This window comes from Micromys minutus (genome assembly GCF_963924665.1).
Source record: "Micromys minutus genome assembly, chromosome: 6".
NCBI classification, from domain to species: Eukaryota; Metazoa; Chordata; class Mammalia; order Rodentia; family Muridae; genus Micromys; species Micromys minutus.
The window spans coordinates 71,908,131-71,926,422 of record NC_137975.1 but is presented as its reverse complement, the minus strand read 5'-3'; the positions used below and the strand labels follow the sequence as shown (position 1 = coordinate 71,926,422).

Genomic DNA, 18,292 nt, shown 5'->3' with positions numbered 1-18,292 from the left:
TTTTAAAAATATCTTCAACATCACATAAGAACTTTCTCCCTGGGCTCTTCTGATTTCTTCTACATACATGAAGTCAAGGGTAACTCATTTATGTCACTGTTTTTCTTCCTAGACTGCTGACAACTCCTGGAGCTGAGTGGCATCCAAATAAACCTTTTAAGGAAATCTTAATGGATAAATTTTCCAAGATTCCAAATCTGGATCGAAAACAATCCATATTGGCTTCTCTAGTGAGATTCCTCAGATGCTTAGAGAAAGGACTGAGGAGTCACCCATGTCCCAACAGTGTTTGATGCTCAGTGTCACAAGCTTACTTATACCTCAAATGTTTATGGAGCAGATTAATTTAGTGACCTTTGGCATTTCTGAGATAACTTACTGCTTTTTGACCATCAAAAACTTATATGGCAGCAAATACATGAGAAACAAAGGGAATCTCATTTTAAATGTTGTCTTTTTAGCGATGAAAAAAGTGAACGAACTTTTACCCCTAAGTTTTGGTTGTTTGAACGTTTTTCCTCCTATAAATGACCTGTTCATGGTTCTTCGTCATTTTTCTTCTTACAGATTTTCAAGAGTGCTTTGGATGATAGAAAAATGTTTCTTTGTACAACACATTATAAAAGCATCTTTAAAGTTTTCCATTTGGCTTTTGGCTTTGTGCATATGGCAGATATATTAATATTTTTCTTTCAGACTTCTTGGTCACAAAGTATATACAATATTCTCGGGTTTTTCTCTGTTTATGGTATGGCCCCAGTCTTTCTTATTCAAACTTCAGATTATTTAGAATTTGTTTTGGTGTCATGAACAAGTAAATACATAGCTTAATGCCCCCCCCAACACATACACTCATGTGCACACATACTACAGCTAGAATTTAATTCTAAGATATAAGTTAAAAAAAAGTCCATGTTTACCACTGATTTCAAATGCTGTTTTAATAAAAAGATATCTGAAACATATTTGGGTTTAGTTATGGATACCATATTCTGTCCTACTTTAGGCTGACCTTCTGTTTCCAAATGCTATTTCTATGTACATTACATTGATGTTTAAGACTTAGATGTTTTAAAATCCTTGGGAAGTTTTAAAATGTTGACAATTCAAACATACACCAAATAACTTTCTCAACTGTTTTTATATGTCAAGTTAGAGCACTGGAAACTGTGTGCAAGATTTTGATAAGCCAAGGTTGGATTGCCTCGTATTATTGACTCCTAATGTACACTTATTGTATAGTAACAGCTTTGGAAACATCCATTATATGGAAAAGTTGGCACCATCTATGTCTTGAAACCTGTCACTTCTTCCAATATGCTTTTGGTTAGTGTTATTTCTGGTCTCAGTACCCAAAGGTCCCACAGTCATTCAGGCATATGCATGGGTTTAATTAATTAGGCTTAATTTAATTTGAAATCCTTTAACTCTTCCAGAATATTAAGGAACCAAATGAAGTCCAAGGGTTGTAAATTTTTCTCTCTTTTCCTTTTTGAACAAATATTTTGCCAGCCATAATGAGAAGCTACTAAGCATGAAGAACCTCTAGTGCTGATGGTCAGATACCTAGCTTTTTCCATACTTAATAATGTATATTTTTATCATTTCAATACATAAGAAAATCCTCCTCAGATACCATCACAGTTAAGGCAAAAACAAACATAAGCCAGAGAGGGTCATGAAATGTCAGACAGGAGAGAGAAAATGAATCCTTTTAGTTTGGGATTAGAAGTATTATCTTTTAGATTGTGTGTATGGGGAAGTCATGCTGCTTCCAGTGAGATGTTGATGCGAGAACTGATTCTGTCTCCTTGACACGGGGATTCTGTTCATCTGAAAATTCATTTTTTTTCTCAGTATCTATCAGAAGATGGTAAGTCCTGATTACACTAATGGGGGGGACACATATAAACAGGTAAGACTGGGTCTTAGAAAGCAGGGATGTGTTAAAGAAATATAGAAACACACACACACCAAAACTAGTATTAGAATCAGAGATTCATTTTCTTGATTTAGAACAAAGAACAATTGCTGGTTACTAGAAAAGTCTTTGGTTGTGGATAGGCAAAAGAGTATATTCCAATCCCCTTGCCAATTTTGTTTTATTTTTGATCTATGGATTAATTTCTTCAGTCACTGTTTACTGAATACCTATTAGATTCCAAGAGCTATTTCAGCTCTGAGAAAATGGCCTCAGAATGTTCTTGTTCAAGTGCCGGCTTTCCAGTGCACTGGGTGGCACCACAGGAAAATAACTAGGATGTAAGTTCCCAAGTTATAATTGTGACCTGGGTCAAAATGGCTCACCAGAAAGTGAAGAATAGATGCTCATAGATTTTCTAGGAGTTTAGCCTCAGAGAGGCACAAATCTAAGACTGCAATGAAACATTTCTTGGGCCACCCTGAGTCTTAGGAAATTCAGGACCTGTCCTGGGAGTGCCAACACCAAAATGTTTGGGCAAAAAGTGGAGATATTATGAGCAACATGAAATCTTGAGTGTTCTTACTTTGCAGATAACTCTGGGTTCAAATTGTAGCCCATTTGTTTAATATGTACCTATAGGGGCATCTTTCATATGTCATTTCTTAATAGACAGTGGAGGCAGATAGCTGGGCAGGCATAGCCCCAGCCTTATAATCTCATAACCCAGCATTTAATATTTAGGAAGGCACTGGAACTGTTCAAGGAAGGATTAGAAAGAGTTTGACAAATGTTTAGTGGTTGAGTGGACATCAAGGAACGGCTGGGGGAAAGGATGATGAGGATAAGCGAAGATTTGATTTTAGATACCTGGAATGTTAGCACATAACAAAAAAAGAGGGATATTACAAGGGACAATGCTTTCAGGTTGTCAACAATAACTTTCAAACCCGGGCTCCAGTACAACAGCTCTCACCTTTCAATGCTCAGCAAAAGCTGTGTAGATTGCAGATGCAGTGCCAAGGAAGACACTTAGTGATGTTCAGGAGTCAGAATGTAGGCCCTGAGATGTGGCCCCATAGTTTCTCCTGAAACCCGATTCCCATTCTAATTTAAGTTCACCATTTTGAACGTTGGACTATTCTACCAAGACAGGAGAAATCCTCACAAAGAAACAAACATATGTTCAGCACTTCCCTGCATATCTGATCGAGTTCATCAACAAACATTGCAGAATGCTTACAGGCCACCAGTGCCAGAAATGACACAGTGAGGAGGAAAGACATCTTCCCACCTCCAGACTGTGAAAGATTTAAGATGATGCTGTGAGAGAGACAGATGGGAAGGAGATCTTTTCCAATCAGAGTGGCCTGGCTAATGGTGGATGAAGATGGAGTACTTTAACACAGAGCTATAGGACACAATATCCTCTAAACTGGGAGCTAAGACTTTAACCCAGAGCTACAGGACACAGTATCCTCTAAACTGGGAGCTAAGAGATGTTTTTAGACCATGACAATCCCCCCCAACTCAGGTGCTAAGCAAGTAAGGTAGGGAGAAAAAGGGCAATTTCTACTCTCCTTTTCAGATATCTGGCTTCCTGTGGAAGAGCTTAGCATGAAGCTCTCCTACTTTCTTAGAGCTCATCCTCTCAGGCTCCTTTTCCTCCCTGAACTCTTTTTAAGGACTATCTGTTCTCCCCTGTATGTTTACTAGCTGCCCCCTCCAACCCCTGTTTGCATCTCTATTGCCTGTGGAATACTGCTCTACATAATTCCTTTTACATCAATAATTTTTGGCTGCAGTAAAGGAAAAGATTGTTCTTTAGAAGGTAGGAGACTTTAGAGAAGTCTTTTTTTTATTGGACATTTTACTTATTTACATTTAAAATGTTATCCTTTTTCCGGTTTCCCCTCTGGAAACCCCCTATCTCATCCTTTTTCTCACTGCTTCTGTGAGGATGTTCCCCCACCCACCCACCTACTCCCAGCTCCCACCCTGTCATTCCCCTACACTGGGGCATCAAGCCTTCACAGGACCAAGGCCTCTCCTCCCATTGCTATCCATCAAGGCCATCTTCTGCTTACTACATAAGCAGCTGGAGTCGTGGGTCCCTCCATGTGTACTCTTTGGTTGGTTGTGTAGTCCCTGGGAGCTCTGGGGTGTCTGGTTGGTTGATATTGTTGGTCTTTTTATGTGGTTGCTAACCCCTTCAGTCTTTGCCAAGAAGTGCTTGCTGACAGGAGTCTGATATAGCTGTCTCCTGAGAGACTCTGCCAATGTCTGACAAATACAGATGCTCACATCCAATCATTGGACTGAGGATGTGAAAAGTCTTAATGAAACAAGAATTCTAACTGTCCTGTCTATGGATGAAATAAAAACAGAAATCAGGGTACCTTGATCAACATCTTGGTGTGTGCTAAGTTCTCAAGAAATGTTCCTTGAAGCATGACTAAATGGATAAATGACTGAGTAGACTTATTAGTGTAATATATTGATATACTTGTGTAAAATTACTGAAGATTAAGTTCTTCAATTTATTTCCTTATAACTAAAGCTAAAGCTGCCTCTGGTCCTGAGCAGCCACCATCCTGAGCATGCTCCAGTCTGTGCTAAACATGGGGAAGGTGGGTTCCCTTCTTATTCACAAGTCACACATCTTCAGTTGAGCCTTTCAGTCTCATCTGTAGAATATGCTTGGAAATAAATACCTGTGTCTGGTTACTGAATTTCAGGACTCACTCAAGCTCCATGGTTTTATCTCTTCTTTTCTTCACCTCCTTCCACAGGGAGCTCCTGAGGTTTACAGCTTGCTTGTCCTAGCTTTTTTTTAAACCCTAAGTCTGTGCTGCCCAAAAACTTGAATTAGAAGAGATGACAGATATTTGCACATAAAATAAAGTAAAGGCAATTTTCTTATTTTTTTTAGCCACTTTCAAATTTGCCACATGTCAATTTTATATAACTAAAGTACAGACCCACTCTTCCCCATAACAGTGTCAGCTTCTCAGGAATCAGATCCCAGAAAGACTCCCTGTGTTAACCCAAATTCATCCTCTCAGTGCCTAGGAGTTTCCTATGAAACTGAATTAACCATGGACGCTTCTTTAAAGTCTGCCTGCTTCCTAAGACGGTGCTCCACTTCCACGCAGAGGATGAGAAGGACCTAGCTTTGAGGTGGTGGAAGTGTACCCTTTAAATGTGATTTTATTTTAACATGGACTGGATTCAGGGGACAGGAGAGGTCAAACTTGCATGTGACTTTGGGATGTTGGCAAATGTGAGGGTATGTGTAGCACATTTATAGTGATTATAATTGAGACTGGTCTACTAAAGGTGATAGTCTGCTGGAAGTCTCTGGACTGGGGAATCCCAGAGGGTGCAGTTGGGAAAGGAAGAGGAACAGTTGAATGTTAGTTTGTAATCTGTGGCATGAGAAGCAGGCTTTGTACACACAAGCACACACCAGTGCCAGCTGTACTTCTTTTTTTAGTGCAAAGAGTAAGGGCGACAGACTACATCCCTAAAAGACTATTCATGTGGTCTTTATGATGCAGACCAGCACATTTTACTTCTCCCTTCTCTCATCCTCCCTCCCCCATCACTTATACCCAAGCCACGCCCCAAGTGCTTACATCTTAATAAGGAAATCCATGTAACTACTATCATAGTCTATAAAATGTAGACAGCAGTACCTACTTTGTATGACCAAGTGAATGGATGCATAGGAAACACTTGGATCAGTCATTAGCACATTGTAAGGACTCAACGTTAGTTTATGATGCTGCTTAAGAGGAGGTATGGGCTGTGGAACAGTAGGAGGCTGACCAGGAGGGGAATAAAATCCTGAGTGTAAAAATAAAATTAAATTAAAAAGTGAGGATAACCATCATTTTAAGGTGGAGAGTTAGGAGTTATTTTACAGAGAAGGCGGTAGTTGGGATGAGCTTTCAATGCATGTACTATACCCTACCTGACTCAGCATTCTAACTGAGTGTCATCACTTTCAGAATCTCCAGGCACTTATACGTGCCTACGGTGGGTAAGGATGTCTAAACCAGAGCCAGCTCTATAATTCAGGGTTGAGTATCAGGATTGCATACCTGACTGGGAGATACAGTCATGGGGAAAAATGAAAATTCAAGAACTAGGATTCAATTTCTGCTGACTGTATATTGTTTATTACCATGATGAATTAGAAAATTCCAGAGTCTAACCATTGTAAGTAGAGGGTCATCTGTCTGTTCTGAATAACTCCACCAATGTGAAATTCAAGAATACGATTTTACATGAAAGAGCAGATTTATGGTGGCATTTCAGAGTTGTGGCTATTTGGGGGCACTGACAGAATAGTCATAGGGAAAGCCCGAGGGTTAAGAATTCTCTATAGCTACATGCTTGCGTATCTGCATGAGTGACTTGAACTCCATGGAAATAAGCAAGAAAAGCATGGATGTTAAAAATACATGTTCAAAATGTAGTGTTAAGGAGGGGACGAAAACAAACAAACAAACAAAAATCCACAAAAACCCTCAACAGCAAAACAAAGCAGTAACAACAAACCTGACACACAGCATTATCAGGAAATAAAAACCTCAGTGTGATCTAATTTTTAAAATTAAGTGAACGTTTTAATGTTCTCCCTTCCTGGTGATGGGATTCTAGTTGGTTGTTTTGGAAGCACACATAGCATCTTGAAAAGCCCACTCGATGGATGTCAGGGGTGTGGAGACACCAGATGCATCTCTGATGGGGGAGGTAAGGTTGCCAGTTCTATTTCTAATTCTTAGGCTGGTGACCTGCAGCAATCTACTAAATGCCTCAGTGTCCCACCTCCTTCCTGTGAGCAACAGGTGCTAGTGGAGTCTGTGTCTTAGGACCTCATAGACATCTAGACAAGATGAAGCATAGAATCTTCTCCCAGAGTCTGTGGCAAGCCCTTAGGGCAAAGCAGTTATTGATGTTAAAGAAAAGTTCAACGCAGAGAACGGTGAATCTTGAGAGAATATCCTGTATTTATGGATCAACTGGAGAAAGAGAGGCTGGTGGTAGGCATTTATGGTAAAGGGAGAAGGTCTGGAGCAGCTGTAGAAGCAGGGGCTCAGGCTGACCAGCAGTCCAGAATGACCTTGAGTGGAAACTGAGTATTTCTAAATAAAATCCTCTTGTTCAGCACTAGACAAAGAGGGTGGCTGAAATTTTCCCAAGTCAGCAGCTAAAATGGGGGTGGGGGTTGAGGGCTGGCATGTGAATGGCCCAAAGTTCATATTCCAGCACCACAAGCAAAAGCATGAGGTTAAACTGGGGACGATGAAGAAATGAAATCTGGTGTGTAAAATAACCGCAGACAGTATGTTTAAATCAGGTGTGTTATTTATGACCAGATCAACTTGAACATTGTGCAAATAGCTGTGGATAAGATGCATATATATCATGGTGATTGTGGTTGTCACTAAAACCCAAATCACTTGCTGCTACGATTAAAATCAGAAATGTCCCCAGAGATGTGTCAGTTGAAAGCTTTGTCTCCCAAGGCAATGCTCAGAGTTGGAGCTTCAGAGATGTGACTCAATTATGGACTGTGGCCTCATCAATTCGTCCACTTACTGATGAGATCATCATTTGACAGGCTGCTATAGAGTGGAGAAAACCCATGAGGTAGGATCTGGTTGAAGGAAGAGGTCTTCGGGGGAGGAAACCTTTCTTCTGGCCCCTCCTCTCTCTGCTTATGTGTCACCATAGTGAGTTGCTTTGCCCCACCCCCCTCCCAACTCTGCATCTTGTTATTTTGTCCCTGCACAAGCTCATGAACAGAGCCAGGTGATCATAAATCGAAACCTTTGAACTATAATCCCAAGCAGGCCGTTCCTCATTTTAAATTGTTTCTCTTAGGCATCTTGTCATGATGGTGACAAGCTGACTAATATGTTTGCCTTCCTCCACAGAGATGCATTACTTTCTTCCAACACCAAAGAGTGGTTATGATAAGACAGTATTCACATGCTATTTGACCACCAGAATGTTTTCCACTTAAAATTACTTTTCTGGAAACAAGTAGAATCTATAACTTCCTTGGAGGAATTAAGAAAATTTCATTTATAGTCAATCACATAAGAAACATGAAACATGAATCCTGTTCATTTGTTTCAATTTTTCTTGATCAAAAAACAGATTTATGGTGTGCCCCTCTTTCTCTCTCTTCCTCCTTCCTTTCTCCTCCTCCCCCCTTTTTAGAGGTGGGGTGAGCAGTGGTGAACCTTAGATTTTGCTACTCAGATGCAGCTTACACTTTTGTTTGTTTGAGACAGGGTCTCTGTGATGGTTCGATTTTATGTCAACATGATACAAAATGAGATCATCTTGAAAGGAGGAATCCTAATTGAGAAAGTATCTCCATAGGACTGGCCTGCTGGTAAGTCTAAGGGTTCTGTCTTGGCTGATGATTAATGTGGAAGATCCCAGACCATTGTGAGTAGTGACACCCTGGGCAGATGGTAAAAAGTCCGGTAAGCAGCACTCCTCCATGGTTTCTGCTTCAGTTTTCAATGCTAGGATCCTGCATTGAGTTTCTGCCCTGACTTTCCTACAAAGTGTAAAATAAAATAAACCCATTCCTTCACAAATTCCTCTTGGTCTTTGTATATTATTATAGCAAGAGAAATGACAACTAACACAGTTTCTCACTGGCCTGGAAGTTATTGATTAGGGGAGGTTAGTTGTGTAGTAAGCTCCGGGGATTCACTTGTCTCTGCCTCCTGGAACAGTGATAATTGTGTGGACCATGCCTGGCTTTTATATAAATCTAGGGTCTGCAACTCACCTTGTATGGGAAGTGCTTTACTAACTGAGCCATCTCTCCAGCGCCTACTATTTAATATTTCTACTACTCAGAAAAATCATGTGTATTGCTTAAGCCACAAAGTATTATAGTTAACTTTATTTAAACACAAATAACATGTTTAAAAACCCAGACTTATTATTATACACAGGAAAATTATAATTCTGTACAATTATTTGAATAGGAAGCTCATGAAAATCAATACTGTGAGCCTTAACTAGGTTTATATGATATGCTGATCTACAGTGTGTGGACAGAATTAGGTCAACATTTGTAGTCTTGTCTAACCACAATCACAGTAAAAGTTTACCAAAATGATATGACACAGGAGATTCTTAAAAACTATCTCTAATAAATATGACAGTGACAATAATCTTATTAGATGTAATTTTAGTAATATTTTAATATATTTATTATCTGTGTATAGTATTGATAGTATTGTGCTAATCATCACATATATATAATTATATATCTTGCTTTATTTAAGAAACTGTGACTATATATTTATATATAATTTATATATAATAAAACTATATTTTATTATAGTCATTTTATGGGTAAGGAAAGATAAGCTCAGATGAGAACAACCAGATGACCAGATTTTCTTGGGATGTGGAATTTTTAGTACTGATCCCCGAGACGTTCTGGACATCTTGAGATGAGTTGGTTGTCCTATAAGTGTAAGTCATTTGATTTTTGAGGAGCAAAGATGGGTTTAAATCCTTGATTTATTTATGTGGTATTCCTATCTATCACCAATACATGTAAATATCATTGTTAATAGTAGAATAACCTAGGCTTTTTCTACTAGCAGGAGAGATCAAGGATGAAGTAAGACGAATGTTTTACATGGATTGATTGAAGATATCATCTGATAAACATTGCCAGTGAGGAGGTAGGATACACAGTTGTTACATACATATTAGTAGCCCTCATATATAGAGAAGGGAAGGCCATCATCATGATACAAATGACAACAAATATAGGGATATGAAAAGAAGAGAACTCTTAGACACTGAGCGTAGTGTATACATGTTTCCAGTCCACAAACCACTGAGTAAATGAAGCCCAGTCTCCCTTTAAAACATTTCCAATGTGTCTAAAAGCTCCTGGAAAGTAGCATTCAGTGCAAAGCCCACTCACCTGGGGATGTGGGTAGAGATGACACTGTGACTGGCCAGCATCCTGCTTGCAAAATTCCAGAGCATAGCACACCACATCAGCCTTCATAGCTTCACCGAGTCTGGCAGGAAATGGAGCCAAGAAAACCCTATTAAGATCTGTCAGGCATTAGGAAGCGAAGGTTCTGTAAGAGGAAGTTAAATCCCCAGGATGGATTCTGATGCTCTCACAGCCTGGCTTTAGAGTTTCACCTAGCACATCCACTGGATCGTGGTTTCCCACAACCCTTCCCTCTCCTGCCTCTTGCAGAAAGTCCTGAAAACCATATAGTGCATACAATCGCTGAGCTATGACTTAGCTTCTCAGAAGAACGTGACAGTGTTTTCAGGAGAAATCACAAAAACAACTGGAAAAGGAAAAAAAACAACAACAAAAAAAAAAAAAAACAAAAAAACAGACAGCGTATGGTTAGATGGGAGGAACAGTTAAAGTTTACTGAACCTAATAGGAAAAACTACATTGTTACACATAGTTTCATACACTTAAAATTGCTTTCTTAAAATTCTGCTTTCTTTAAAAACTCATTTGTGTTGTGTGAATATGTTTTTGTTTTTTTTTAAACGACTTTATTTTACAAAACAAAGATAAATGTACAGATTTTAAACATTTTTTTTGCTTAAAATTATACATTTTTGTCAGTACTGTTTTTTCAGATAAAACCCAGGTATGGGATATGGGGCTGCTTCGGATTGTCCACAACAGCTATGATTTGTCTTGTTTTCTGGCAGGGGGCACAATTCCGCCTGCTGAAGACAGTTTACATTTTGAATTCTGGAGACTCTTGAGAGGGTATGAAAATGCCAGAGCTCTGAGGGGCTGCAGTGTCTGCAGGGGCTGCTGTGGCAGCCGCTGCTGTCAGTTCCTGCTGCTGCATTGGATTTTTGCTGGATTGCTGGTTGCTTGTAGGAGAAATCCTGATGACAAAGGTCGGACTTGCACCAAGGAATTTAACACTGTTTATCAGCAGAAGTAGTCTAATGAGATCTGCAACCCCGTTCCCCTCTAACCTTCTTTCTCATCTGCCTAGTGTTGGGGGTTGGAAGGGATTAGGATGGAGAAGGGTGGAAGATATAAGAAATCAATGAAGTAGCCCAAAAGTATGGTTACGCTTAGATGTAATCTAAGTTATCTTTTCCCTCTTCAATTAAACATATCTCCTAGTCTTGTAAATAAAATGATTATTGTTGATTTGTTTCTTTTCTAGTGGGTGCCATAAGGACAGGGATCTCCAAGCACTATGGTTGTGTCTGGATTGAGAGCAGTTACAACAAATCTAATCGTTCATCTTTATTGTCAAGTTTGGTATACTTAAAACATTTTGGAGAAGCATCCTCCTTGAGGACTTCCACAGAGAGGTCATAGAGCAGTGCTATCTAATGGCCTACTGATCCAGATGTAGTGAGAGGAGGAAGCTTGGTGATTTCTAACATCCCCTCCCCCCTCTGCTTATTACCTCAAGATGTAACATGGCCTTGACTTAGGCTTTCACTGCAGTTCTTAATACCCTCAAATTATGATCCAAAACAATGTTTTCTCTCTTAAGTTGCTTCTTGCCAGGTCTTTGGTCATAACAACTAGAAAAGTAACTAACACAGAAAAGTGTTACAGAGAGATCAGTTCATTACTGTGACTTCCTGACCATGTAGTTCATAGACCTTCTGAACTGATTGATAGTAGACATGTAGAAGAGGTTAGAGCTCTGGGCCTGAGTAAACAGAGAATAATGGGTAATTCTTGTGAGAGTTCAAATGACAAGAATGCTTGTAGAAATGGAGTGAGTCAGGAAGGTCTCTATAAGGTTTCAAAGAGGAATAAATACTACCTGAAATTAGATTAAAGGTAATTTATATTATATATTAGCAAATAATTTGGCTGAGTTTTGTCCATCCCTTAAAAATCGTGTGAGGCTGAATTTAAAAAGTAATAAAATACATTTTTGTAGAGAAAAAAATCATTATTTCATCCAGGTTGTGGCATGGTTATTACTCTTTTCATTTAGAGAGGTTTTGAGTTCAAAGCAGAATGCTCTGGGTCATCTTCTGGTGGTTAATGAAAGAAAGTTTATGGTTGAAGACAAGGTGGTTGTGGACAAAGCATCTTTTATTGTTAGAATAGCGTTATTGAAGATAAAGTATACATCTCATAGTGGCATCAGAAAAGGCATGAGCATCCCACCCATTAAAAGCTCCATGGTGTAAAAATATAAATTCATTATAAAAGAGACATCTAAGATGTCAGGTGAGTATACTGAAAAAAAGGGCAGACTAGGGAAATGCTTTCCTAGGTTTAGCCATTTACTTAGATACTGCTGTATGTGTGATACAAGGGGCCAAAACTACTAAGTTTTAAATTAGCAACAGAACTTGGCACTGTTCATATGCACAACATAAGAGCCACAGCGTCATGAAAGCTTTTTACAATACCTCAGAGGGACACCAAGGTCAGACAATGAACAATAGAGTCAGATTATGAGAGACTCATGAATAGGCTGTGCATAAATTGACGGAAATGAAGCCTAACTTGCAATGGAGTCTCTAGGACATGGGAGAGACCAATGTGGTTCAGGTGACATTTGTTGAGAAGTAAACAGGCATTGCATAGAGACTGATCTAAGTGGGAGGTCACAATTGCCACAGGTAATGGCACTTGAAGGTTAGTCAACTCCATTTGGAGCACAAATGATCTGTTAAGAAATGTTTTCTTAGATCTTCCTTAAATGTTTGGTAGAATTCAACATGAATCTGTCTAGTTCTGAGTTTTTCTTTTGGGGGAGACTTTTAATAGCTGTCCCAGTCTTGCTGTGGATCTAGTAAACTGTCTACAGGCATTAAATGTTGGTAGGCAATTAGAGATTTTCCATCGTCTTGAAATATAAGATTTCAAAGTATTCTTCAATGATCTTCTGGACTTCTTTGGGATCTATGGTAACAACTCCCTATTTGTCTTTCATTGCATTAATTTGACCATTCCTTTTCTCTCCTTTGGTTTATCCACAGATTTGTCAATCTTGTTAATATTTTCAAAGAACCAACTCTGCACAATGCTGTTTGTTATTTCAGTCTCTTTCACTAATTGTTTCCCATGATGATGTTTATTTTTCTGTATGCTGCATCTAGATTTGGTTTCTAAGTTTTCTTGAGCCTTAATGTATAATATTAGATTATTTTTAGAGTTCTCTGATTTTTTAAAAAAATATAAATATTTAGAGGTACAATTTTTCATTTTAAGCTACTTTGTCTATATTCCAGAGGTTCTGGTAGGCTATACTCTTATTCACACTTAAGTTAGGAATTAAAACACATGTGTCCTTGATCTCCCTCCATGGCATATTGGTTATTTAAAACTCTATTGTTCTGTCTGCAGGTATTTATGTATTGTCTGATATTAGCACTGCTAATGCTTCTACTTATTCCACTGGAGTTTTGTAAGATGCAGGGAAGAATTTCAATTATTATGTGTACACAAGGCTTGCTTTGTGGATTCTATTATGAGCTCAATTTTGGAGTGTCTTCTTTGTGTCCCTGGAAAGAATGCTTATTTTCTACTTGTGGCATGGAATGTCCTATAGATATGTATTAAATGTTGTTGGCATGTGGTACACTTATAAAGTTTCATTTTCTATTTTTAATTTTGAAGACATATCCAAATGTGAGAGTGAGGTTTCTGAAGCCTTCAGTTATTGTTGTATTAGGATACATGGCAGTTCATGCCTTTTACTGTTCAAGTTTTTAAAAAATGGAAACCCATGAGTTGGCACGTGCATATTTATAATAATTATATCATCTTGATGAATTCCTCCTTCATCAAGGAGGTGTGGTGGTCATCCTCATCTCTCTTGATTAATTTTGGCTTGCAGTCCACCTTATCAGACATGAGAATCAGACCAGCTTAGATTCAGCTTCTATTTGCTTTGTAAGTTGTTTCCCAACATCTATTGCTCAATTCTTTTGGATGCCCTACTTCATTTTGCAAGTTTCGTGGATGAAAACATTAATTGTATCCAGCCAGTCCACATGTTTAATTCATCTGTTAAGGCCATTTATGTTAAAGATTATTATTAAACATTTGCTGCTACTGGTTCAATGCATTCATCACTCAGTCCTAAAAAGAAAAGCTTCCTGCAGTAGCTGGAAATTAACCCAGAGACCCAAAACCAGACAATGTGAAGATAATTAAAGACCTTGGAGCACTCAATCGTAAATGGAATATTTTTATCAATCCCATCTCCTCAAGGCTCAGAGACTTATGCAGAAGAGAAGGCAGAAAGAATGAAAGGGGCAGAGGTGAAGTATGTCTGAGAGTCAGAGCACCTGAAAAGAGCCCCTTAACTGAGCTAGTATTGGGCAACAGGAGAGGGGGGAAAGCCTGCCTCATTCTGAAGATTCAGTCTCTCTCTGTCTCTCTGTCTCTCTGTCTCTCTGTCTCTGTCTCTGTCTCTGTCTCTGTCTCTCTCTCTCTCTCTCTCTGTCTGTCTCTCTCTCAACATCTTGTTGATTTTTTTGGTGAAGTCTACATTATGTACCCAAATCGCACTCATCTCCCCTTATCTTTCTATCCAACCTACACTCTTGCAACCTCCCTTCCCCAAAAGAAAGGGTAGAATGATAATAATTTTTAAAAAAATTTTGCCATGGGCACTGCCATGTGTCATGGGGTATCACATAGTCTACCAACTCGTCCACACATCCTTACTTGCAAATGTTTGTTGCAAGGAGTCATTGATCTGTTTTTAAGACTCTAGCTTCTGCTTCATTTTCTATACTAGATCCTCATGGGGACTCCTCTCGGATAATCTGTTGTTGCCCTGTGTCATGGAGATCCTGCTGCTTCGGATCTGTAGGACTGGCCCTTTCCTATACTTCAGCAGATTATAGATGGAATGGATGATGGGGGTGTGTCAACTCAAAGCACTGCATATAGGTCTGGGACATAGCTCAACTGGTCAGCCTGCCAACTGTCCTGCTCCCATAGTGAGCTCTCCAGCACTGTTTTGTCTAGCTCACCCAGTACTACAGCTGGCAAGGGGCAGGGGCAGCTGTCCTGCTCTCAAGTACTCAGGGCAGGCTCGCCTGTGCCTTTGCTACCAGCATCAGCTCTACTGTTCTGCCCAGGTAAACTACAGGACCATCTGTCCCAAGTTCACATCCTTGGGTCCAGGTCCCTTACTCCACCACAGGGCCAGTTCTACTGTGCTGCTAGGGTGAGGCGCAGGGCCTGCTCTCTCAAGTGCTGAGGTTATTGAAAGGCAGGGCCAACTTTTCCACTCTCTTGACCTCAAGGTCAGCTCTCCTACTTGCCTCAGGCAGCAAGGAGCAGGGAGGTAAGGGCATCTCTCCTTTGCCCAAGACACTTGCAGTAGTCTAGAGATAGGCCCAGCTGTCCCTCACTTACACCCCTGGGACTAGCCAATCAGTTCCCAGCTGTCTGGATTAGCACTGTTATGCTGCCCAAGCTAGGGGTGAGGCCAGCTCAGCACAGTGCCTGAGGTAGCAGTCCAGACCAGGGCCATTTCATGGCCTTTCTTGGTAACCTGAACTTGGGACATCAACACAGACACCAGCTGCCATAGACCCAGATATGGCCCCCAGCAGCAGCATGGGCGTGGATGTTCCTGTGGCCTCAGGTGGCAGTGGCCACTCAAATCAGCATGATTTTCCCACCACCACACACACCAGGCAGCATGGCCCTTAGATATCCATATGGCATCTCAGATCATGAATATCCCCTTGGGTTTTGGTGGTAACTTGGGCCACAGATATCAACACAGACCCCAGTTGTAGCAGGAACACAGCCTGAGACATGGCCTTTGGCAGCCTCACCATGTTCTTATCAAATCTCCTCCTTTCTCCACTCTGTGAGAACCATCGGCTTTGCTTTCTTTTTCTTCTCTTCACCATGAACTCCATCTTTCCCACCTTTCCACACACATTCTTCCATCATAACCATGCCTGAAGCAGGTACTTGGGTGTCTTTCTTCACTTTTTTATGAGTCTTTATTGTGAACCTTTGATTTTTTTTTTAAAGTAGAGATGAGGTATATATGGTCCTTCACTTCCACAAATCAGGCAATTGGATTTCCCACACTTGAGAAAAATCTCAGGGTGCAGCATCTTCGTTGCAGTCAGTAAGCCTTGCCCTGAGAAAACCACCTTCTTGATCATAATCTTTCCTTCTCTGGTGAACACTGTGGGTCTTCTCTTTTCTCACCGTGTAACCCAGGTGACCTGGAACTCAATACATAGACCAGGCTGGCCTTGATCTCACAGAAAGAGCCTGCCTTACCCTGTAGGAGCTGGGACTACAGGTATATCTTGTTTGAGTTTAATCAATTTTGTAATTATTTTGTGGAGAACAGAGTTATAATGCTTTCTACTTTTTAATGTCAATAAAAGCTATTATGTTTAAGCCATGTTATAATTATTATAATTTCTGCTCTTTAGTTTTCTTTTGAAAATACCATTTCCTGATCTCTGAAAAGCAGGGTTTGTGACTTACAGGGAAGCAGCAAGGAGTACCAGGGAGTGAGATGAGACTAAGAGGCGGATTTTCTGAAGCACCATTAAGAACAACAGAGGTCAGGAGCAGACAGGAGACCTTGTATCTGGATACTGCCTAAAATGGGATTTCTATCTGTAAGGTAGATAAGATAGTCTTCCTGCATGTCATGGCCTTAATACTCACTTTCCAAAACTTACATGTTAAGACCTAACCTTCATAAAGTATATTGAGAATATGGGGATAGGCTCTGGTTATGAATAGAATCAGTGCCCATTTGAAAATGAGTCTCAAGAAACTTGTTTGTTCATTTTGACTCATTAGCTTAGGGTGGGGGAAAGGGAGTATCTACAGAGCAGAGAGGAGTCTACCAGGTATCTCATCTACCAACACGTTGATTATGCAGCCCAATTCTCTAGATCCATAAGTGGTAAATTTCTGTGGTTTTAAAAATTCTCAATATCAGGTGTATTGTTATAAAAGTTCAAACAGATGAAGACACTGAATGGCGAGTTCTGGAGGAAATGCCTTGTTTCTCAGGTTCCCTCTTTACAGAATCCCATGGCTATGGTGTGGATAGAAATGTAATTGCTACATAATTAGTCCATGAATTATTGAGAACTGACTAGCATGAGATAATAGAAAGAATGCCCTCCAGGTCAGGAAATGTATTTAATATTGGAAGGCAGCTATTCAGGTAAAATTAAATCACAAGGCTCTCGTTTTCAGGGCCCGAATCAACTTAAAGCAGTTTCTGACTATTTAAAACAAGGTTCAAGAAGAGGAAGTGTGTAAGGAGAGATCGTGATCAGCATGGATCTGACAGGGTGCTGGCGTTGAAGGGATGCTGCTGCTGACAGGATGCTGCTTTTGAAAGCATGCTGGCACTGATACAGCACTGGAGCTGACACAGTGCTGGTTAGTGTAGGTGCCGGCGCTGACAGTGTACCTTTATGGGCAAACAAGTGATGGACAGATCCATTCACTGCATCTGCATTTCTCCAAAACAGTCTTATCCTTCATCCTTCTCTGTTTCCTTCCTTTCCTCCATCCATATATATATATATATATATATATATATATATATATATATATATATATGTGTGTGTGTGTGTGTGTGTGTGTGTGTGTGTGTGTGTGTGTGTGTGTGTATGTATGTGTATATATATATACACATATATATATACATATGTATGTATATATATTCAGTATTTTTGCTAAATACCTGGAAATATACAGAGAATGAATAAAATGCAGTCATAGGATTTTGAAAGCTGTCAGCTAGTCAGTGACTCAGAATTCAGTAGTGTAGCATAATTTTGTTGGAACCTACTTTTAATAAGGGTTCAATCTCTCCTCTAGCCCATAACCCAGCAAGGGTAGTGGAAGAGAAAAGTTATTGGGATATGGAGGGTGTGAACTTGTTCAGCAATAGTTCTTTGGGGATAAACTTGATCTTCTTTGGCAGCAGTTCATTCATGTAGCAAACACCAAATATAAGTTAGCAACTGCAGCCAGTCCTCTAGGCAGGCAGACACCAGGCACTAACCAGTAGCTACACTCTAATCTTGCCAGATAACAGACACCAGGCAGGTGTAGTTCAGTACTGAAGAAATTTTCAGGCTTGGAAACTGGTCTAAGATGAGGCCACAGATGCGGCAAGTGCCTTAGGAATCTCATGAGCAGTTTTTGGGCAAGTTACTACAAGTTGAGCTCAACAATGTTATATAAGGTGAACCAATACATGTGTGTTTTTAGTGAAGAATAGCAGGCAGAGCAAACCAAACCAAAGCTCAGTGCTCATCTTCCACTGCTGTGGGTTTATATTTATACACCTTCATCCTTGGTTCTTT

At 39.9% G+C, this 18,292-nt stretch overlaps 1 protein-coding gene across 2 annotated transcripts in view; it reads right to left on the bottom strand.

Annotated features, from left to right (window-relative positions):
* Positions 1 to 18,292, bottom strand: part of AOAH (acyloxyacyl hydrolase) — a gene marked incomplete at both ends in the record, with an annotated part of 215,226 nt that overhangs the window by 145,213 nt on the left and 51,721 nt on the right. Inside the window, 2 exons of one of the 2 annotated variants that reach the window (XM_080918375.1) lie at positions 9,384 to 9,434; positions 9,906 to 10,005. In XM_080918375.1, the coding sequence (XP_080774501.1) occupies positions 9,384 to 9,434; positions 9,906 to 10,005 (151 nt within the window). Of the gene's footprint in view, positions 1 to 9,383; positions 9,435 to 9,905; positions 10,006 to 18,292 lie in introns of those variants that run through there. The other variant, XM_080918374.1, reaches the window with a different exon arrangement.